General features: G+C 52.7%; 2 protein-coding genes across 2 annotated transcripts; both read left to right on the forward strand.

Moving 5' to 3' along the window:
- The first annotated feature begins 4,727 nt into the window (after positions 1-4,727).
- LOC117437279 (C-type natriuretic peptide 2-like) lies at positions 4,728-6,551 on the forward strand. The gene is made up of 2 exons (XM_034071316.1): positions 4,728-4,826; positions 6,279-6,551. Exons 1-2 carry the CDS (start codon positions 4,728-4,730, stop codon positions 6,549-6,551), a joined length of 372 nt encoding a protein of 123 aa, XP_033927207.1.
- A 2,112-nt stretch (positions 6,552-8,663) lies between these two features.
- On the forward strand, positions 8,664-12,566 carry GAPDH (glyceraldehyde-3-phosphate dehydrogenase). The gene is made up of 12 exons (XM_034073058.1): positions 8,664-8,724; positions 9,200-9,243; positions 9,824-9,923; positions 10,144-10,250; positions 10,336-10,426; positions 10,593-10,708; positions 10,807-10,888; positions 11,034-11,185; positions 11,316-11,394; positions 11,590-11,673; positions 11,822-11,919; positions 12,265-12,566. The coding sequence occupies exons 2-12, from the start codon at positions 9,221-9,223 to the stop codon at positions 12,332-12,334; spliced, it is 1,002 nt and encodes a 333-aa protein (XP_033928949.1). The 5' UTR covers positions 8,664-8,724; positions 9,200-9,220; the 3' UTR covers positions 12,335-12,566.
- The last annotated feature ends 2,611 nt before the right edge of the window (positions 12,567-15,177 follow it).

The raw sequence follows: 15,177 nt of genomic DNA on the forward strand, positions 1-15,177 counted from the left end.
TGCACAAGTTTGGATCCCAGTGGGTTTTGAATGTCTCCAGAGGAGAACGCAGCCTCTCCGGGCAGCCTGTTCCAGCACTCTGCCACCCTCAGAGTAAGGAAGTTATTCCTCATATTCAGATAGAATAACTTCCTGTGTTTCCGTTTGTGCCTGCTCCCAGGCACTAGTGAAAAGAGTGGCCCTATCCTCTTGACAGCTGCCCTTAAGATACTTGTATGCATTGATAAGATCCCCCTCAGATGTCTCCTCTGTAGGTTAAACAGGCCAAATGCTCTCAGCCCTTCCATGTAAGAGAGATGCTGCAGCTCCCTGATCATACCTGTGGTCTCCAATGGACCCTTTCCAGTAGTTCCTTGTCTTTCCTGAACCGGGAACTGGACAAAGTACTCCAGATGAGACCTCAATTGAGCAGATTAAAGGGAGAGGACTACCTCAGTTGACCTGCTGGCCATGCTCTTCCTAATGAGCCCAGGCTACCATTGCCCTTCTTGGCCACAAAGGCACATTGCTGGCTCATGGACAACTTGCCCACCAGGACTTTGCAGAGCTGCTTTCCAGGTCAACCCCTAACCTGAACTGGTCCATGGGGTTATTACTTCTGCAGCAGCAGAACACTGCATTTGCTTTTGTTGAACTTCATTAGGTTCTTCATCCAATTCCAGCCTGTCCAGGTCTTGCTGAGTGGCAGCACAGCCTTCTGGTGTATCAGCCACTCCCAGTTTTGTATCAGCAAACTTGCTGAGAGGACACTCTGCCCCTTCCTCCAGGTCATCAATGAACAAGTTGAACAATAAAGCTAAGCTGCTCTGATAAAAAAATCTTTGGAAGGAAGCCTCTTTAAGAACCTCTCTTTTTTAGAATTCTAATAGAATGCTTATTCCCTTCCCATTTTGTACATGATTTGAAATACAGCCTTCAGCTTCTCTTAACAGAGGCCTGATACATATGATTTTGCTGGCTTTAGACCATTTTATGCTTGATCATTTTGGAAGCTCTTGCCCTGCAAAGCCCAGCAAGGTTTTGAGGGGAAGTTACCTGCACTGTTTTCTTGTGTTGATTTCCTCAAAGAAGAGTTGAGGTACTGGGGAGTGAGGAGAGAAAGGCTGACTTAGGCTACAACTCCAGTGCTTCAACAGAGCATACACAAAGTCAGGAGGCACTTTTTGGAGTATGCTTGCTGGGAAGCTAGTTATGTTTCAATTAAGACTGGCACATAAGCCCTGTCCTTTCAGGAATGCCACATCAGTGCTCAGGTTGGTCCTGGCACTCCTTGAACTGCCATGTGAACACGAAGTGCCCTAAATGTGAATTTGTGTTATTCACACAATCTTTAACCTCCTGTCTCACTGGCAAGTTGGCATTTGTCCCAGAGCAATTAGTACAGAATTATTTCCTCTTACCTACCGGTCACCTAGAAAGCAGGCTTGTCACTAGCTGGGCTGGAATTGGAAGGGCCCTCCTATTAGCAGGTTCCTGATGGTCTTCCACAGTCCCTGTCTCTGAGGATCTACCAAGTTTCTGCAGTTGTCATGGTCACCCTTCGTTTGCCAGCAAGTAGAGTCTGTGGTTCAGTTCTCTGTCCCGGCTGCACAAATAGAGATAAGAGATTGCTATGGACATAAATGTGGTTATATAAAATAGTTGAGAGACTGATGGGGTAAAACATCTACCCTACCCCCTTGCCACTATTTCTGTAATAGCCAGATACCAATATAAATACCCTCCCAAAATCAGAGGACACCAGTAAGGAGACAACCACATGAAATAGAAAGATCAGAAAGCTACAGGAATATTGTGTCTCTCTCTCATCCTGCCATGTTGACCAGGAATTGCTATGGAAGGAATAATCCCATTCCCTTGTTTGTGAGGCAATGGGAATACTTAGTGCCAAGATCAGTGGTGCCTCCATTCTCTGACCATGGTGGGCTCCAAATTCCTACACATGCTATCAGTGGAATGATGTGATGCTGTCCTTGCTTCTAGGGTCTGCAGAAACCATCAGCCCTTTCCATCACCATGGGATGAAGTACACTTGGGTTTTCTGCAAGGTACTTCACCCAGTTCTTAGTTCTCCCACTCTCCAGTTGCTTTCCTCCTGTCTTTTATAAGCAATTGTTTGTAAAAGACTGATTGTGATTCAGCAGGAGACCAATTTTCTGGTGCTATTGCAAGCTCTAGAAGCAGTGCCTCAGTATCAGAGGGGGAAGGGTTTTTATAGAAGAAACTTGTTAGCACCAGAGAAGAAAGAAGGACAATAACCTATTTGAGTCTGTGAAAACTGGGGCAGTTGGGGACTCGTTGTCTGCCAAAGCCTTTTCACTTCACAGTCATGGGCAGCACATGTCAAAGCAACTATTCAGCTTGACTGCAGTCCCAGCAAGGATCTGGGACACAGAGCAATTGCAAATTCATGGTACCTGTGTCATCAAACACCTGGAATTTATTCAGGCTTTGATGGATTTGCAAGAAAATTTGCAAATTTTCTATAGCCTCTGAAGTTTCTTGCTTGGTATGGAACAGTGATGACTTCTTCCCTCTTGCTAGCCCCAGCCTTTGCTGGACCAAAGGAAGGGACCTGCCACTAGGGAGCTCAGAGCCTGTCCATTCCTGCAGGGCTCATTTTGCATGCAAGTGGAATTTGGAGCAGTTGTAAACACATATCTGGCATTCTTCTTGCAGTATGGGGGCCACCACATTCAAGGGATGCCAGATCAAACCACCACTGCATTTTGTAGGTATAAAGTGGTTTTGCTTTTGTACTTACCTTTTGCTCAGGAAAGAGCTGACTCGGGGAACCAGTGCATTCAACCAGAGACGGATCCGCCTGCGGCTGTCTTGCGGGAGCACGAATGCTCTAGCACACTGACTCAGCTGCTTCTGGATGCTCAAATGTGACTAGGAAATACAGAATAACATCCTCTGAGACCTCTTGCATGTGGGATGAACATGTGCTCATATTCCATCCTCCTTCCTCTCTTTCCCACCCCTCCAAAATTTCACACTGCAAACCTCCATATCCTACCACATCCAGCACATGGATGCTGTGTGCACAATATCCCACACTCTGCCTGTGCACAGACACCCCGTCAGAATCCCCACCTGAACAGCACATAGCTTGTGCTCTGTAGTTTAAAAGGCTGGTACGAAAGCAATCCTGTTCCCCATAAAACATCTCAGTGGAGGCTGTTAGCCAGAGACTAGGGAGCACTTCCAGCTGTTGGCATGCCCCGGATAGCTGTCCCAGGCGAAGGGGTGACAGGGCACTAACAGACAGGATCACCAGAGCATTGCTCTGGAAGCAGGAGGGTCACAGGTATCAAGTGGAGCCAACATACCTGGATGGCTCCACTTATGCAAAGTCTCTCCTGCATCCAACATCGATATTCTAGACTTAAGTCATACACTCACTTTTCATAGACTGGATGAAAAGCAGTTCCTAAAACTTTCTGGCTCCTTGGGCAGGGAAGAAATCTGCATCCATAAATGCAAGATGCTGGGAAGGAAGGAGGGAAAGAAAGATGGCAATATCCGAACTGTGATTTTTGTTATCTCTGCAAAAGACTTTTTTATTATTATACTATTCCCTTAAATAATATAATAATTTCCACAAAAGAAGGCAGCAGAACACTGCCTCTCAAATGTTGTCCCATTTGCTTTGTGCAACAATACTGAAGAAAGGGAAGTGTAAGGTGTTATTAAACTCACCCAGCACACCCACTCCTAACCCTGTTCTGGGGTACAGTCCCCCCATTCTGCTCCCCTGACAAACTTTCCTGATTAGTTTCTGTCTTCACACCCAGGCTGACTTCTGCACCCTGATCTCCAAACAGTGACCTCATTGCCTTGTTCAGCTGGTGAGAAACTACAGTAAAATGGGAGAGGTAAACAAAGGCGGGGGGAAGTAATGGCCAGAAGATTTAGGAGGCAGGAATCTGCTCCTTGCCATCCTGCTTCCATTGTGCGCCTAGGCTTGAGAAAGTGCAAGCTGAGCCTCAACAAGCTCTTTTCTTGTCCTGGTTCCTCTGGAAACTCAGCCCAGCCCTCCAGATGGTGACTCAGGACAGCCAGCCTGCAAGTTACAAGCCCACTAGTACTTACAGCCATGCTCCCATCACCACTACAAATCCCATAGAGTTAGTGCTGGAATTCACACACCTTCTGCAGCAAGAACTCTTCATTACCAGGCCAACTAGCTCATCGAGATGAAAGTATTAAAAATTAAAGCCTTTATTGTCATGGAGCTGAATTTGTGTCAGCTCTGTGCAGTCAGCAATGTGCCAACCATTGTAGTGGTTGCTCATGCTGATTAGAGAAATAGCATTAACAGCGTTCTCACTAGAAAGAGCATGTTCAATATCATTATACAATGCAGCCTTCAATATCCTCCTTTGGGATGTGTTTCAAAGTGTCACCCTGTTCCTGACCCTGACAGATACCTCCAGGCCCTGGCCAGCAGCAGCTCAACTCACATTCGTCTTTCCAGACACTCAGTAAACAGCTTTGTGTCTTTTTTCTTTAAAGGAAGGGGTCTTGCTGAGCTCACCCTGAAATATATCACCCTGGACAAAAGGGCTGAAAGGTTAAGGAGCTCCGGGGGGTGGTTCAGCAGAGAGCTGGGGGCCAGGCGCCTGCCAGTACCAAAGCTATAAAGGCAAAGAGGGGCGAGGGACTGCATCTCACACTGCAGGTCCTGCCTCACCTCCCACAAGCCTTGGGATAAGGAGAAGATGCTGGGGTTCCACTCGTGGACTTGCTCGCTTTTACTCCTCTTAGTTCTGCTCTCTGCCAGCGTTCAGACTGTGTCCTTATCAGGACAGAGGCTCCAGGTAGGAGGGACTGGGAGAGAGCTGAGGGAGGTTTCAGGAGTGGAGGGGCAGTTTGGGGAGGTCATATTTGAACATGGAATGGCAGTCCCAAATTCCAGCTATCAGAAGCTGCTGTCTGTTCTCATTGTTCCCTCCCCTTCATCCCCACAGCCTCAGCTCTAGAATGACTGTATCTTTATAACCCAGCTCTTAAGGGGCATCAGCATTACAAGGCAGCGGGCAGACAAAGCATTTTAGTGTTCTCTGGTCTGGGGCTGCCTGTGGGACTCCCCATGTTGCCTGCAGAGGCTTATAACCATAGTCTGGTCCTGTCTAACTCCACCTTGTGTCAGCAGCCACTAGAAATTATAGCCGTGTCCCTCATCACGTTCAGTGCCTGATTCTGAGGATTCAAAGGGAAAATACATCCTGTTAGGCCAGGATTTTCACTCCTAAGCTCAGTACTACCCCCCAGCAGCTCCTCTTTACGACCAAGAGCCCCTTCCCTCCCTCAGGATGCCATCTAAGGGCTTTTTTGGGGTAAACCTCTTATCCTCAGCAATTACAGCAATAATATTTTCATCTTTTGAATTTAACCAGCTCCCTCTTACCCAAACCGTAATCTTGAGCCCCAACACCTTGCCTTCAGGTCACGCTGGGAAAGCTACAGGGAAGTAGTTAGGAGGTGAGCTAAAATCACAAGACAGATGCTGCTATGACTCACCACTTTCACCCTTCGCTCAAGATGCCAGTGTCCGCTTCAGTTAACTCGCTACTGAAAAGAGCCGCACAAAAGGCACCTTAGCTGAGCCCCCTTGTGAGGGACAGATGTGGAATGGCTGCTTCCCTGGGCAGCCATGCCATGCCTCCACTGTGCCAAATGCACCTCCCAACCCTTGCCTCCCTGCAGCCCTGGGCTGCCAGCAATGTTGGGAGTGTACAGTCAGCAGGTGTCCACGAGCACAGATAACCTAGAGGACTCCCAAAGAGGTGGAGTCCCCTTCCCTCCTACCTGCTCTGCTCCTGCCTCTCCCCCATCTTTAGCAGCACGAATCTGGGGCAGGTCTGTCCTCCACACCAGCTCTCTGGATAAAAAGAAATGCCACATAGCAGCCTCAGCACATAGAGGTGCTCAGCAACAACAGAAGGAGCAAGTACTGAAGCCTGTTACCCTCCAAGTGTTGGGGACACACACTCTTGTGTAGTGCAATCTGCACGCAGGCAGAGGCTCACAGCAGCTGTCTGTCTGCTCTTTTGGACAGCAGAATCATTCCAGACAGCAGGAGCTGCTGGTCTAGCCCTTCCCTGTGTCTGGATGCAGTGTCACAGGCGCAGTGCCTGTGTGCAGGCACCATTTAATGTCCTGCACAAGCTGTAAAGGTGCATGCAGTGGGGTACAAGCGGGTACAAGCCTTTTTGTCAGGAGCACAGCCAACTCTGATCTTACCCCCTTCTCCTCTCTGTTTATCCCAGATGCTCCTATCGCAGTTGCTGCCCCGGGAGCCCGAGTCCACACCGGCTGAAGAGGACACGAAGGAGGGGTCCGGTTTTGGCCCTCACTTGCTCTCCTCCACACTCCCTTTCCTCCCATCTGGGGCTAGAGCTTCCCGTCCCTCTCTCTGGCGCAAGACCCTCGCCAGTCGCAAGTGGGCACTGCCTCGAGATTGGGCCTGGAAGGCCGTGCCCAGGGGCTGCTTTGGCTTGAAACTGGACCGGATTGGGACCTTCAGTGGTTTGGGGTGTTAACATTGGAGGGGGCTCTGAGGTGAGAGTGCTAGCACTGAGGGACCGAGTCAGTGGGTAGGGAAGAAGTAAGGGGAGACTTGAGAGCATGGGTGCTGAGGCGGACAGCAGTGAGAGGTGGCTGTGGGGCCACCTCCTGCCTGCAGCCGCTGGGCAGCTCACCAACCTGCTTCTCCACAGCCCGAGGAGACCCAGACAGCCACAGGCAGCACCGCCATGGGAACCAGCGCAGCCCTGTAGCATCTGCCCTAAAGGAGAGCAGCAGCAGCATGAGGAGAAGGTGCCTGGTCCCACGCCTGCCTCCTCCCTCCTTTCCGTGCTCGAGGACTCTTGCTCATTAAACAGAGCTGTATTAATCTGTGCATCCACGCTCATCAGCAGCACCGTCAGGCCGCGGCTGCCCGCAGGCCTGGAGCCCGTGTGCGGGTGCAGGGCTGGCAGCGGTGGCAGAGCCCCCACGGGAGGGGCCATGTTAAGTGCACGCCGCCATTCGGGGTGGGCCGGGCAGCACGCACGGTTGCAGTGCGGTGCCGCCGGGGCCACGGCACGGGGGGGGGGGGGGGGGGGGGGGGGGGTGAGATACCGACAGTGCTCGGGCAGGAGGGCTGCGTTGGTTCATCCCAGCCGCACTCTGCCCCCGGCTGCAGTGTTTGCCTAGCAAACACTGTGGTCTGCTGTTTGTGCAGAGGCTGTCCCCGAGAGCCATGCCAGCCCCTCAGTGCACTGCGGCTGGGGCACCACAAGCCCTGGCATGCACTCGCACTCCTCCTGCCCCACTGATGTACCATACGAGACATCATCCCCTGGCCTTTAAGAAAAGGTTGTAACACCAGCCGAGTCTAAACTTAGCCACAAGCCCCTCAGCAGCACCGGAATAGCCATGGTATATAAGAAGAGTTGGGTTACGTTCGAACTGTGTGACCCCTCGTGTCCCCCACCCTGTTACCTGCATGGCTCCCCCACTCCTGTTTCTTCCTCATCCTCAAAGCCCTGCTGAGCCGAGCAGCCAGAGAGATAGGCCTGCTTCCACCATCCCCTACCAGCCAGGGTCTGCACCCCACCAGGACCCTCTCCCCATGCGGTGGAGGATTCTGGCCATGCTAAGCCTTGTGCCTAATGCACATTTATCCCATTGCACCTGGGCTGCACAAGCCCCGCACCAGGCCATTGGCACGGCTCAGTGAGAGACCCCAGCAGGGGGAAGGGGGACTACAAGGTGGGCAGCGGCGGCAGCCATTCAGGGAGCACTTCCTCCCCACAGGCAGGCAGCAGAGGCGGGCCGAGCGGCAGCGGGCAGGATTTCCGCCGTCACGTCCCGCGGGTAGCAGCACTGCCGCAGTGCCTCATTAAGATGGTGTTCACGCTGCGGCGCGGGGCCTGCTGGGGAAGAGGCCGCCCGGCAGACCCGTTCACATCACACATGGCCGAACTCACCTAAGGAACTTAAAGATGGCCTGGGGTCCTCAGCCTGGGGGCGAGAGAGAGCTCAGCCAGCACTCGCTGCCTCCAGTGCTGGGGGAGTGTGGGATGCCTGGTGAGATGCTGCTCCCTCGGGGAGCCTCCAGCATCTCCGTAGCCCCTTTTCCCCCACCGCCATGCTGGGGTGCAGGCAGGCTGGGATTGGGGCACAGGCTATAGCCAGGGTACCGGAGGTGTCTCTCCTTTGCTACCAGGTGCAAGTAGTGTATGCCATGCCTCGGGGTGCTAGCAGCGGTGAGCCCCGACACGGGCCATCACCGGGGAGCCCTTCCCGCTTCCCCAGACGGGCCCAGCAGCCCTTCCTCGCCCTGGGGACAGCTCCCTGCCGCAGGGACAGGACCCAGCTTTCTCCCGCACCGGGGCATCTCTCACAGTCATCACCACCACCACGACTGGCAGTGCAACCCCCACCCCACGGGGACCATTGTGGACCCCACACGACCCGGCGTGAGGCCTTTGTTACTGGGGGGGGGAGAAGGGGGGGAAGGACCGATGAGTCTGGAGGGATTGCGGGGGGGGGAACCAAGGCAGCCGCACCCGCAGCGCGGGCGCACGTAGCCCAGCCCGGCCCCTGCGTTCCCATTCGGCCCTGGCCCGACGGGGCGGGCCCCAGCCCTTCCAGTGCGCGGGTATAAAGGGCGGCGGAGCGGCGCTGCGCCACCTTCTCACTGCGCGCTGGGCGGCTCAGAGGCAGCAGGTAATGGGTTGGGGTCAGTGCGGGGGTGTGCCTGGATGGAGGGGGGGGGCAGGGATGGGGGGGGGGGGGATGCGCACGGGAGGAGGGCGGCGGGGGGAGCCGAACAGCATCACCCCAGCGGGGGCCGGTGGGGTAGGGGTGGGGGCGCTGCAGCAGCCCCCCGGGCGGAGCGGGACCGCGTGGCGGCGGGCACAAAGGCGGCGCGGAGCGGAGTGCCCCATGATGGATGCGGGCGGGGGGAAACAGGCCCCCTAAGGGGGGGAGAGGCGGGGGGGGCATACATAGGCCGCCTGAGAGGGGAGAGGGGGAGAGAGCGTGGGGGGCGGGTTCCCACACGCACATCCACAACCCACCCGTTAAAGGCGAGGCGTTAACGGTGCCCGGGCGAGGCGCGGCGCTGCTGCCGGGGGCGGTGATCGGTTCCCTTCCGCCCCGTCGGCGCTCCGTGTCCCTCACCGGAGGTTTGTGCCCGTAGGAACATCCCGGAGAGGCAAAGATGGTGAAAGTCGGAGTCAACGGGTGAGTGTCGGGGTTGGGCTGCGGCACCGGGAGGCGCCCGGCGGTGAAGGGAGGGGGGGGGGGGGCAAGGTCGGCTCAAGGGCGTGGGGGGGATTTGGGGTGGGGATAGCCGGTACCCGCCATGGTCCCCCGTGCTGCATGGAGGGGCTGGGGTGCAGCGGCTGATGAGTCACTTACATGCGGATTGTGGGTGATTCACCCCGGAAGCGCAGACGCTGCCCGCCTTCCCCGGCCCCCCCTCCGAGGGTCCCTGCACCCCACCGGAGGGCTTCAGCCTCCTGCAGAAAGGTCGTCGGATGGATCGTGTGTCGGTGGCGGCCCCGGCGGTGTGCCTTGTCCCCCTGAGCTGAGGAGTAACCGGATCCCCGCGGCCCTCAGTAAATTTAGCGCTTGACCTTTTTGGTGCGGGGGTTGCTCTTAATCTTTAACTGAGGTGCATCTGCCTTTGGACTCGGCTGCCTGGCTCCCCGCTGACCTGCAGGGCAGGGAAGAGCGGATCATGGTGCGGGAGCGCAGTGGGTCGTACGCAGCCCAACAGGTTCCCTGTTGCTCTTTCTCATCCGTGTCTCTCTCTCTCCAGATTTGGCCGCATCGGCCGCCTGGTTACCCGGGCTGCCGTTCTCTCTGGCAAAGTCCAAGTGGTGGCCATTAACGATCCCTTCATTGATCTGAATTACATGGTGAGTTGCTTTGCAGTGCCCCCTCTGGGCCTTTCTGAGTAGGGCTCCTCTGGCTCTGTTCTAGTAGCTTCCTGGGAAAACCGGGTGTGAGGTAGAGGACACAGAGCTGGGAGGTTCAGCACAGCCAGGTGCAGTGCAGTGGTTAGACAAGGTCACTGTGGAGGTGGGAAGCTGAGATGGCAGCCAGGGTGCTTTACTTTCCTTCCTCACTCCTTGCTAGGTTTACATGTTCAAATATGATTCTACTCATGGTCACTTCCGGGGCACTGTCAAGGCTGAGAATGGGAAGCTTGTGATCAACGGTAATGCCATCACCATCTTCCAGGAGTAAGTATATTTCTCCCTCTTTCCCCCCTGGAGGGTGAAAGCAGCTATTGTGCAGAACAGATCTTACCGTTTTGTCGCTCCTCAGGCGTGACCCCAGCAACATCAAGTGGGCAGATGCTGGTGCTGAATATGTTGTGGAGTCCACTGGTGTCTTCACCACTATGGAGAAGGCTGGGGTAAGTTTGTCTCAGAAGGGATGCTGCTGTTTCTGCCTGTGGGGTGCATCACTGTACAGAGTTGCTCAAAATGGGGCTGGGAGGGAGAAGAGGTCATCTGCTAGAAGTGAGCTGTTGGAGGTATTCTGAGTTACCTAATCTTCTCTTTCTTTGTTTTTTCTTCCAGGCTCACCTGAAGGGTGGTGCTAAGCGTGTTATCATCTCTGCCCCGTCTGCTGATGCTCCCATGTTTGTGATGGGTGTCAACCATGAAAAGTATGACAAATCTCTGAAAATTGTCAGGTAAGGAGAGAGGAAGATGCTCTTTGGTCTGGGGTCTCATCTTGCCTTTGTAGTTGTGTTGTCCCTAGCTGATGTGCTGTTTTTTCTCTCCAACCCAGCAATGCCTCTTGCACTACTAACTGCCTGGCGCCCTTGGCCAAGGTCATTCATGACAACTTTGGCATCGTGGAGGGTCTTATGGTAGGTCTGAAGCTTGCTGCTGAGAAAAGTGCCTTATCCACAGGTCCCCTCACATGAGAGGGAAAGCATCCATACTCCCTGTGTCCCTTGGATGCTTTTTCTGGAGACTGTTGCCTGTGTTCTTATTCCTGTGCTTTCTTCCCAGACCACTGTCCATGCCATCACAGCCACACAGAAGACAGTGGATGGGCCCTCTGGGAAGCTGTGGAGGGATGGCAGAGGTGCTGCCCAGAACATTATCCCAGCATCTACTGGGGCTGCTAAGGCTGTGGGAAAAGTCATTCCTGAGCTCAATGGGTGAGTGTTGTCCCTTGGGTGTCAGGAGGAGGCAGGCACTGCCTGGCCAGCTCTGAACCATTCCTAGCAGCATGGAGGGCTGGCAGAGGTGTGCAGGCTGTTGTTCCCTGCTTACTTACGTCTCTCACAGGAAACTTACCGGAATGGCTTTCCGTGTGCCAACCCCCAATGTCTCTGTTGTGGACCTGACCTGCCGTCTGGAAAAACCAGTAAGTGATGTGGACCAGGCCCTAAAAACCTGAACTTCTCCAGCTTCTTCTAAACTCTGCCCTTTCTGCATCCATCTTGTCCCTAAGATGTGATCTTTGTGAAAACAGCACCTGGCATGATGCTTCCTTCCCACCTCTCTGGTGGACATTTTCTGTGAGTTGGGATCTGACCATATTAAATTTGTCTCTTTCCAGGCTAAGTATGATGACATTAAGAGGGTAGTGAAGGCTGCTGCTGAAGGGCCCCTGAAGGGCATCCTGGCATACACAGAGGACCAGGTAAGTAACTCCTCATGTCTTGTCCTGCAGTTACTGGTGCTTACATCATTTTTCTGATGGCACCACCCTTGCTAGGATCCTAGTTTGGTAACTTCTGCTTCTGGCTGTGGGTAACAATTATGTGTGTTACAACTTCCCCCTGTTCCAGGTTGTCTCCTGTGACTTCAATGGCGACAGCCATTCCTCCACTTTCGATGCGGGTGCTGGCATTGCACTGAATGACCATTTCGTCAAGCTGGTGTCCTGGTAGGCAGAGCCTGGGGGTGGTGTGGGGAAACTGGGGCGTAGGGGCTGGCAGAGACAAGTCACAGGCTTGTGTCCTGTTCATCACTGCTGGATGCTGATGAATGCACAAGACCCCCTGTTAAGGAGGGTGGCTCCACTGTGTAACACTCTGGAGTGAGATTGCCTGTTACCCAGAAATACACTGCCCTTACCTCCTGGAGCATGGAAGGGATGCCTGCTAACTTTCATGGAAATGGATGCAAAATGGTTCAGTTGTATAGGATGGGGCAGAGGAATGGGAACAGTGGAGGAAGAAGGCATTCAAGAAATGGGTCAGTCCTTGCAGCACGTCTTGTTTGTCCCCAGGTATGATAATGAGTATGGATACAGCAACCGTGTTGTGGACTTGATGGTCCACATGGAATCCAAGGAGTGAGCCGAACACACAGCCCCCCTGCTGCCTAGGAAAGCAGGATTCTCCTGCGTTGGAGCCCCTGCCCTTCTTCACCACCGCTTAGCTCTGCATCCTGCAGTGAGAGGCCAGTTCTGTTCCCTTGTCTCCCCCACTCCTCCAACTTCTCCCAGAGCCTGGGGGAGGTGGAGAGGCTGATAGAAACTGATCTGTTTGTGTACCACCTTACATCAATAAAAGTGTTCACCATCTGAAATGCCTTGTTTGTCTGTGGAAGATGGGAGAAAATGGGAGTGGGGGGTGTTCAATGAGCAACCTTCACAGGCTTGCTTTAAGAAGAGCTCTCCCAGCCTGGCTGCAAAGGCTGGACCAGCTCCTTTGAAGCAGTGCTGCGTGGATGCTGTGGTAATCTAGGCACTAGAGACAAGCAAATGCCTTGAGATTTGCTTTGGACAGCTTGGATCATGCATAGGCATGGCACAACCTGGGCTACCTGACTTGAAAAGCACAGCAAGCTCTTATGGGCCCTGAGTGCTGGGCTGCAGAGAGCAGAGCTGTGGTATGCAAACTGGTGGAGCTACCTCTGCCAGATGTGAGAGCAAGATTTCTGCCCCTCAGCCAAAATTAGGTGTGGTGCAGGGCTGTGCTCACCAGGCTGCTGTGTGGTAGAATGAAAGGCAGCTTTGCTGCTTCATCCACCTTCTAGCTCTATTTGCTTGTCTAAGGCATGTATGGAGAATGAAGTGCTGAGCAGATGACTTTTTTTGCATTTGGTTTGGCAAAGGGGCAACAAGCGGGAATTACTTCTTTGTCTTCCCTCTACTTTTGCAGAAATCCTAGAAGTGGGATAGTTCATTTGCTTTTACCTCTTCAAATGAATCAGCTTTTGTCCTAGAGGAAATGGCTGCCTAGGGACGGACGTGTCAGCAGCCAGTGTTACCATGGTGGTAGCTGGTCTTAATTCTGGCTTAATTCTACGCGTAAGGAGGGGCAGTTGCAGTTAAGCTCCTGAGCAGCAAATCTCTGCAAGGTGAGTGTCAGCCCTTTGACAGGGGCTGTGTAACTTTCCCCCGGGAGCACGAAAGCTGCTGGGCAGAGGCTGAGCATTCTGTGGGCGCTAGGGTAGATAAGTGATGTGCTGCATAAAATCATGTGGTGCTCCATTTTTAGCAGCTCAATTTACTGCCTTGGCTGTGAATGTTGTCCTCTCCCTGGCAGGCAGGGTTGGAGCTGTTGTCTGGACCCCAACTACTTTAGACCCTGACCTGGAGCAAAGACTTAAGCTGGAGAACTTAAACTGTCAGGATGAGGGTATGTTGGACAGAGGTTCCCAGAGCTGCTTATCTCCATCGCTGGACTGCGTAAAACGTTTACTGAACTACAGGGCAATGACTCAAAGCTGCTTTGCAAAGAGGAAAAGGTTGAATAGCCCATCTCTGTATAGGAGCTGGGGCTCTGAGCAGCTTGCTCAGAGTGAATCAGATCAGCAGTAGTACCTAACTTACTCTGTAAGTGGCCCTGCAGGAGCTTTAGGTAACTCTGGAGTTAAATGGGAGCTGCCTGATGCTGGGGCTAACTGGAGGCAGGGCTCCCAGTGGAATTAGGTTTCTGCTGGGGAGGGGTGTAACCTGCAGCCCTCTTGGGTTTACAAATGAGTCTTGGGTTGGTCCCATCCTATCCTTGATTGCTGTGCTTGGGTGCTTTGAATGGATGTGCTGTTTGCTGCTGCCTTCATACTTGTGTGCATGCCAAGGAGTGCCTTGCTTGGTAATCTGGAGGTTCAGAGAGGCTACTAAACACCTTGTTGGGGAGCTGCCTGTTTTCCCATGTATAACAAAGATATTTTGAAATGGGTTTAAAGCAGGAGCATTTCAATGAGCCACATTTTTCCTTGAAAAAGCCTTATGTTTGTTTCCTAAGCAAGATAAGGCTGCCTAAAACTTCAAGCAAAGAACTCTTGTTATTTAACAACGACCCTATCAAGCCTGAGATCAAATTACTGTGAGAATGAGAAAATTCATACAACCTGGGGGGTTGGAGGAAGAATATGTGCTCTCAAACCAACAATTGCTGGGAAGGTCTCAGAGAAAGGTTCAATTTGCTGTTAAAATACTATTTCAGCTGGTTTACAGTCTTGCTTGAAATTGTTGGGAAAGTGACAGGGTACCTATGTGAGGCAAGCCAGAAATCAAGGTTGCTCTTGTATTGAAATAGTGAGGGCAATCGTGGCAAACAAGTCAGGCAGCCTTTGGACTGCCTGGAGGGGTTGGTTTCCTCTCTCATGCGAGCTCCTAAAAAAGCAGAGCTCTTAACTCCTCATTTTACATCCAGCCACTGTGCCTGCAGATGGCACCACAGCAAGGCCCCTCTGGACAGATGGAAAAGCTAGCTCAGTGGCCAGGCTGTCCAAAAATGTTCAGTCCTGTCCTAAAAATCTTCTGTTTTGTTAAAGTCTTGGACATTTAAAACATACTCAGTCCACTTCTGAATTAAATGAGTCTTTGAGCAAAGCAGTTGACACAACCTGTGCAAGGAAGGGGAGATACAGGTCTCTGGTAGGACAGCCTGTAACACAAGGAATATATTCCACAGTTGTATAAGAAAAACATCTTGATAATGTTCCAAGCTCCTTTGTATCAGATACCATTCGCAAAATGCGGGTTAATGACTTAAACTCTGGGTACTCAAACACCCTTGTGGGCACTGGCAGGACTCGCAGTACATCAAAACCAAGCCACCTACCTTTGGGCAAATAATGTGTTACTTACTCTTCTGAGCTGAATGTAATTCCTCACTACAGGACAGCTAAATATTATCTTACTATAGAAATGTCATCTTCTTGAGGGAGTTATTCTCAATTAAATGTT

Source organism: Melopsittacus undulatus, chromosome 2 (genome assembly GCF_012275295.1).
Source record: "Melopsittacus undulatus isolate bMelUnd1 chromosome 2, bMelUnd1.mat.Z, whole genome shotgun sequence".
Taxonomy (NCBI): Eukaryota; Metazoa; Chordata; class Aves; order Psittaciformes; family Psittaculidae; genus Melopsittacus; species Melopsittacus undulatus.

Excerpts from the sequence above, each read along its gene's own strand:
- GAPDH (XM_034073058.1), top strand. The coding sequence starts at position 9,221 with ATGGTGAAAGTCGGAGTCAACGG. Across the intron at positions 9,244-9,823 it reads GTGAAAGTCGGAGTCAACGG|ATTTGGCCGCATCGGCCGCC; the intron begins GTGAGTGTCGGG and ends CTCTCTCTCCAG. Across the intron at positions 11,395-11,589 it reads CCTGCCGTCTGGAAAAACCA|GCTAAGTATGATGACATTAA; the intron begins GTAAGTGATGTG and ends GTCTCTTTCCAG.
- LOC117437279 (XM_034071316.1), top strand. The coding sequence starts at position 4,728 with ATGCTGGGGTTCCACTCGTGGACTTGCTCGCTTTTACTCCTCTTAGTT. Across the intron at positions 4,827-6,278 it reads TATCAGGACAGAGGCTCCAG|ATGCTCCTATCGCAGTTGCT; the intron begins GTAGGAGGGACT and ends TGTTTATCCCAG.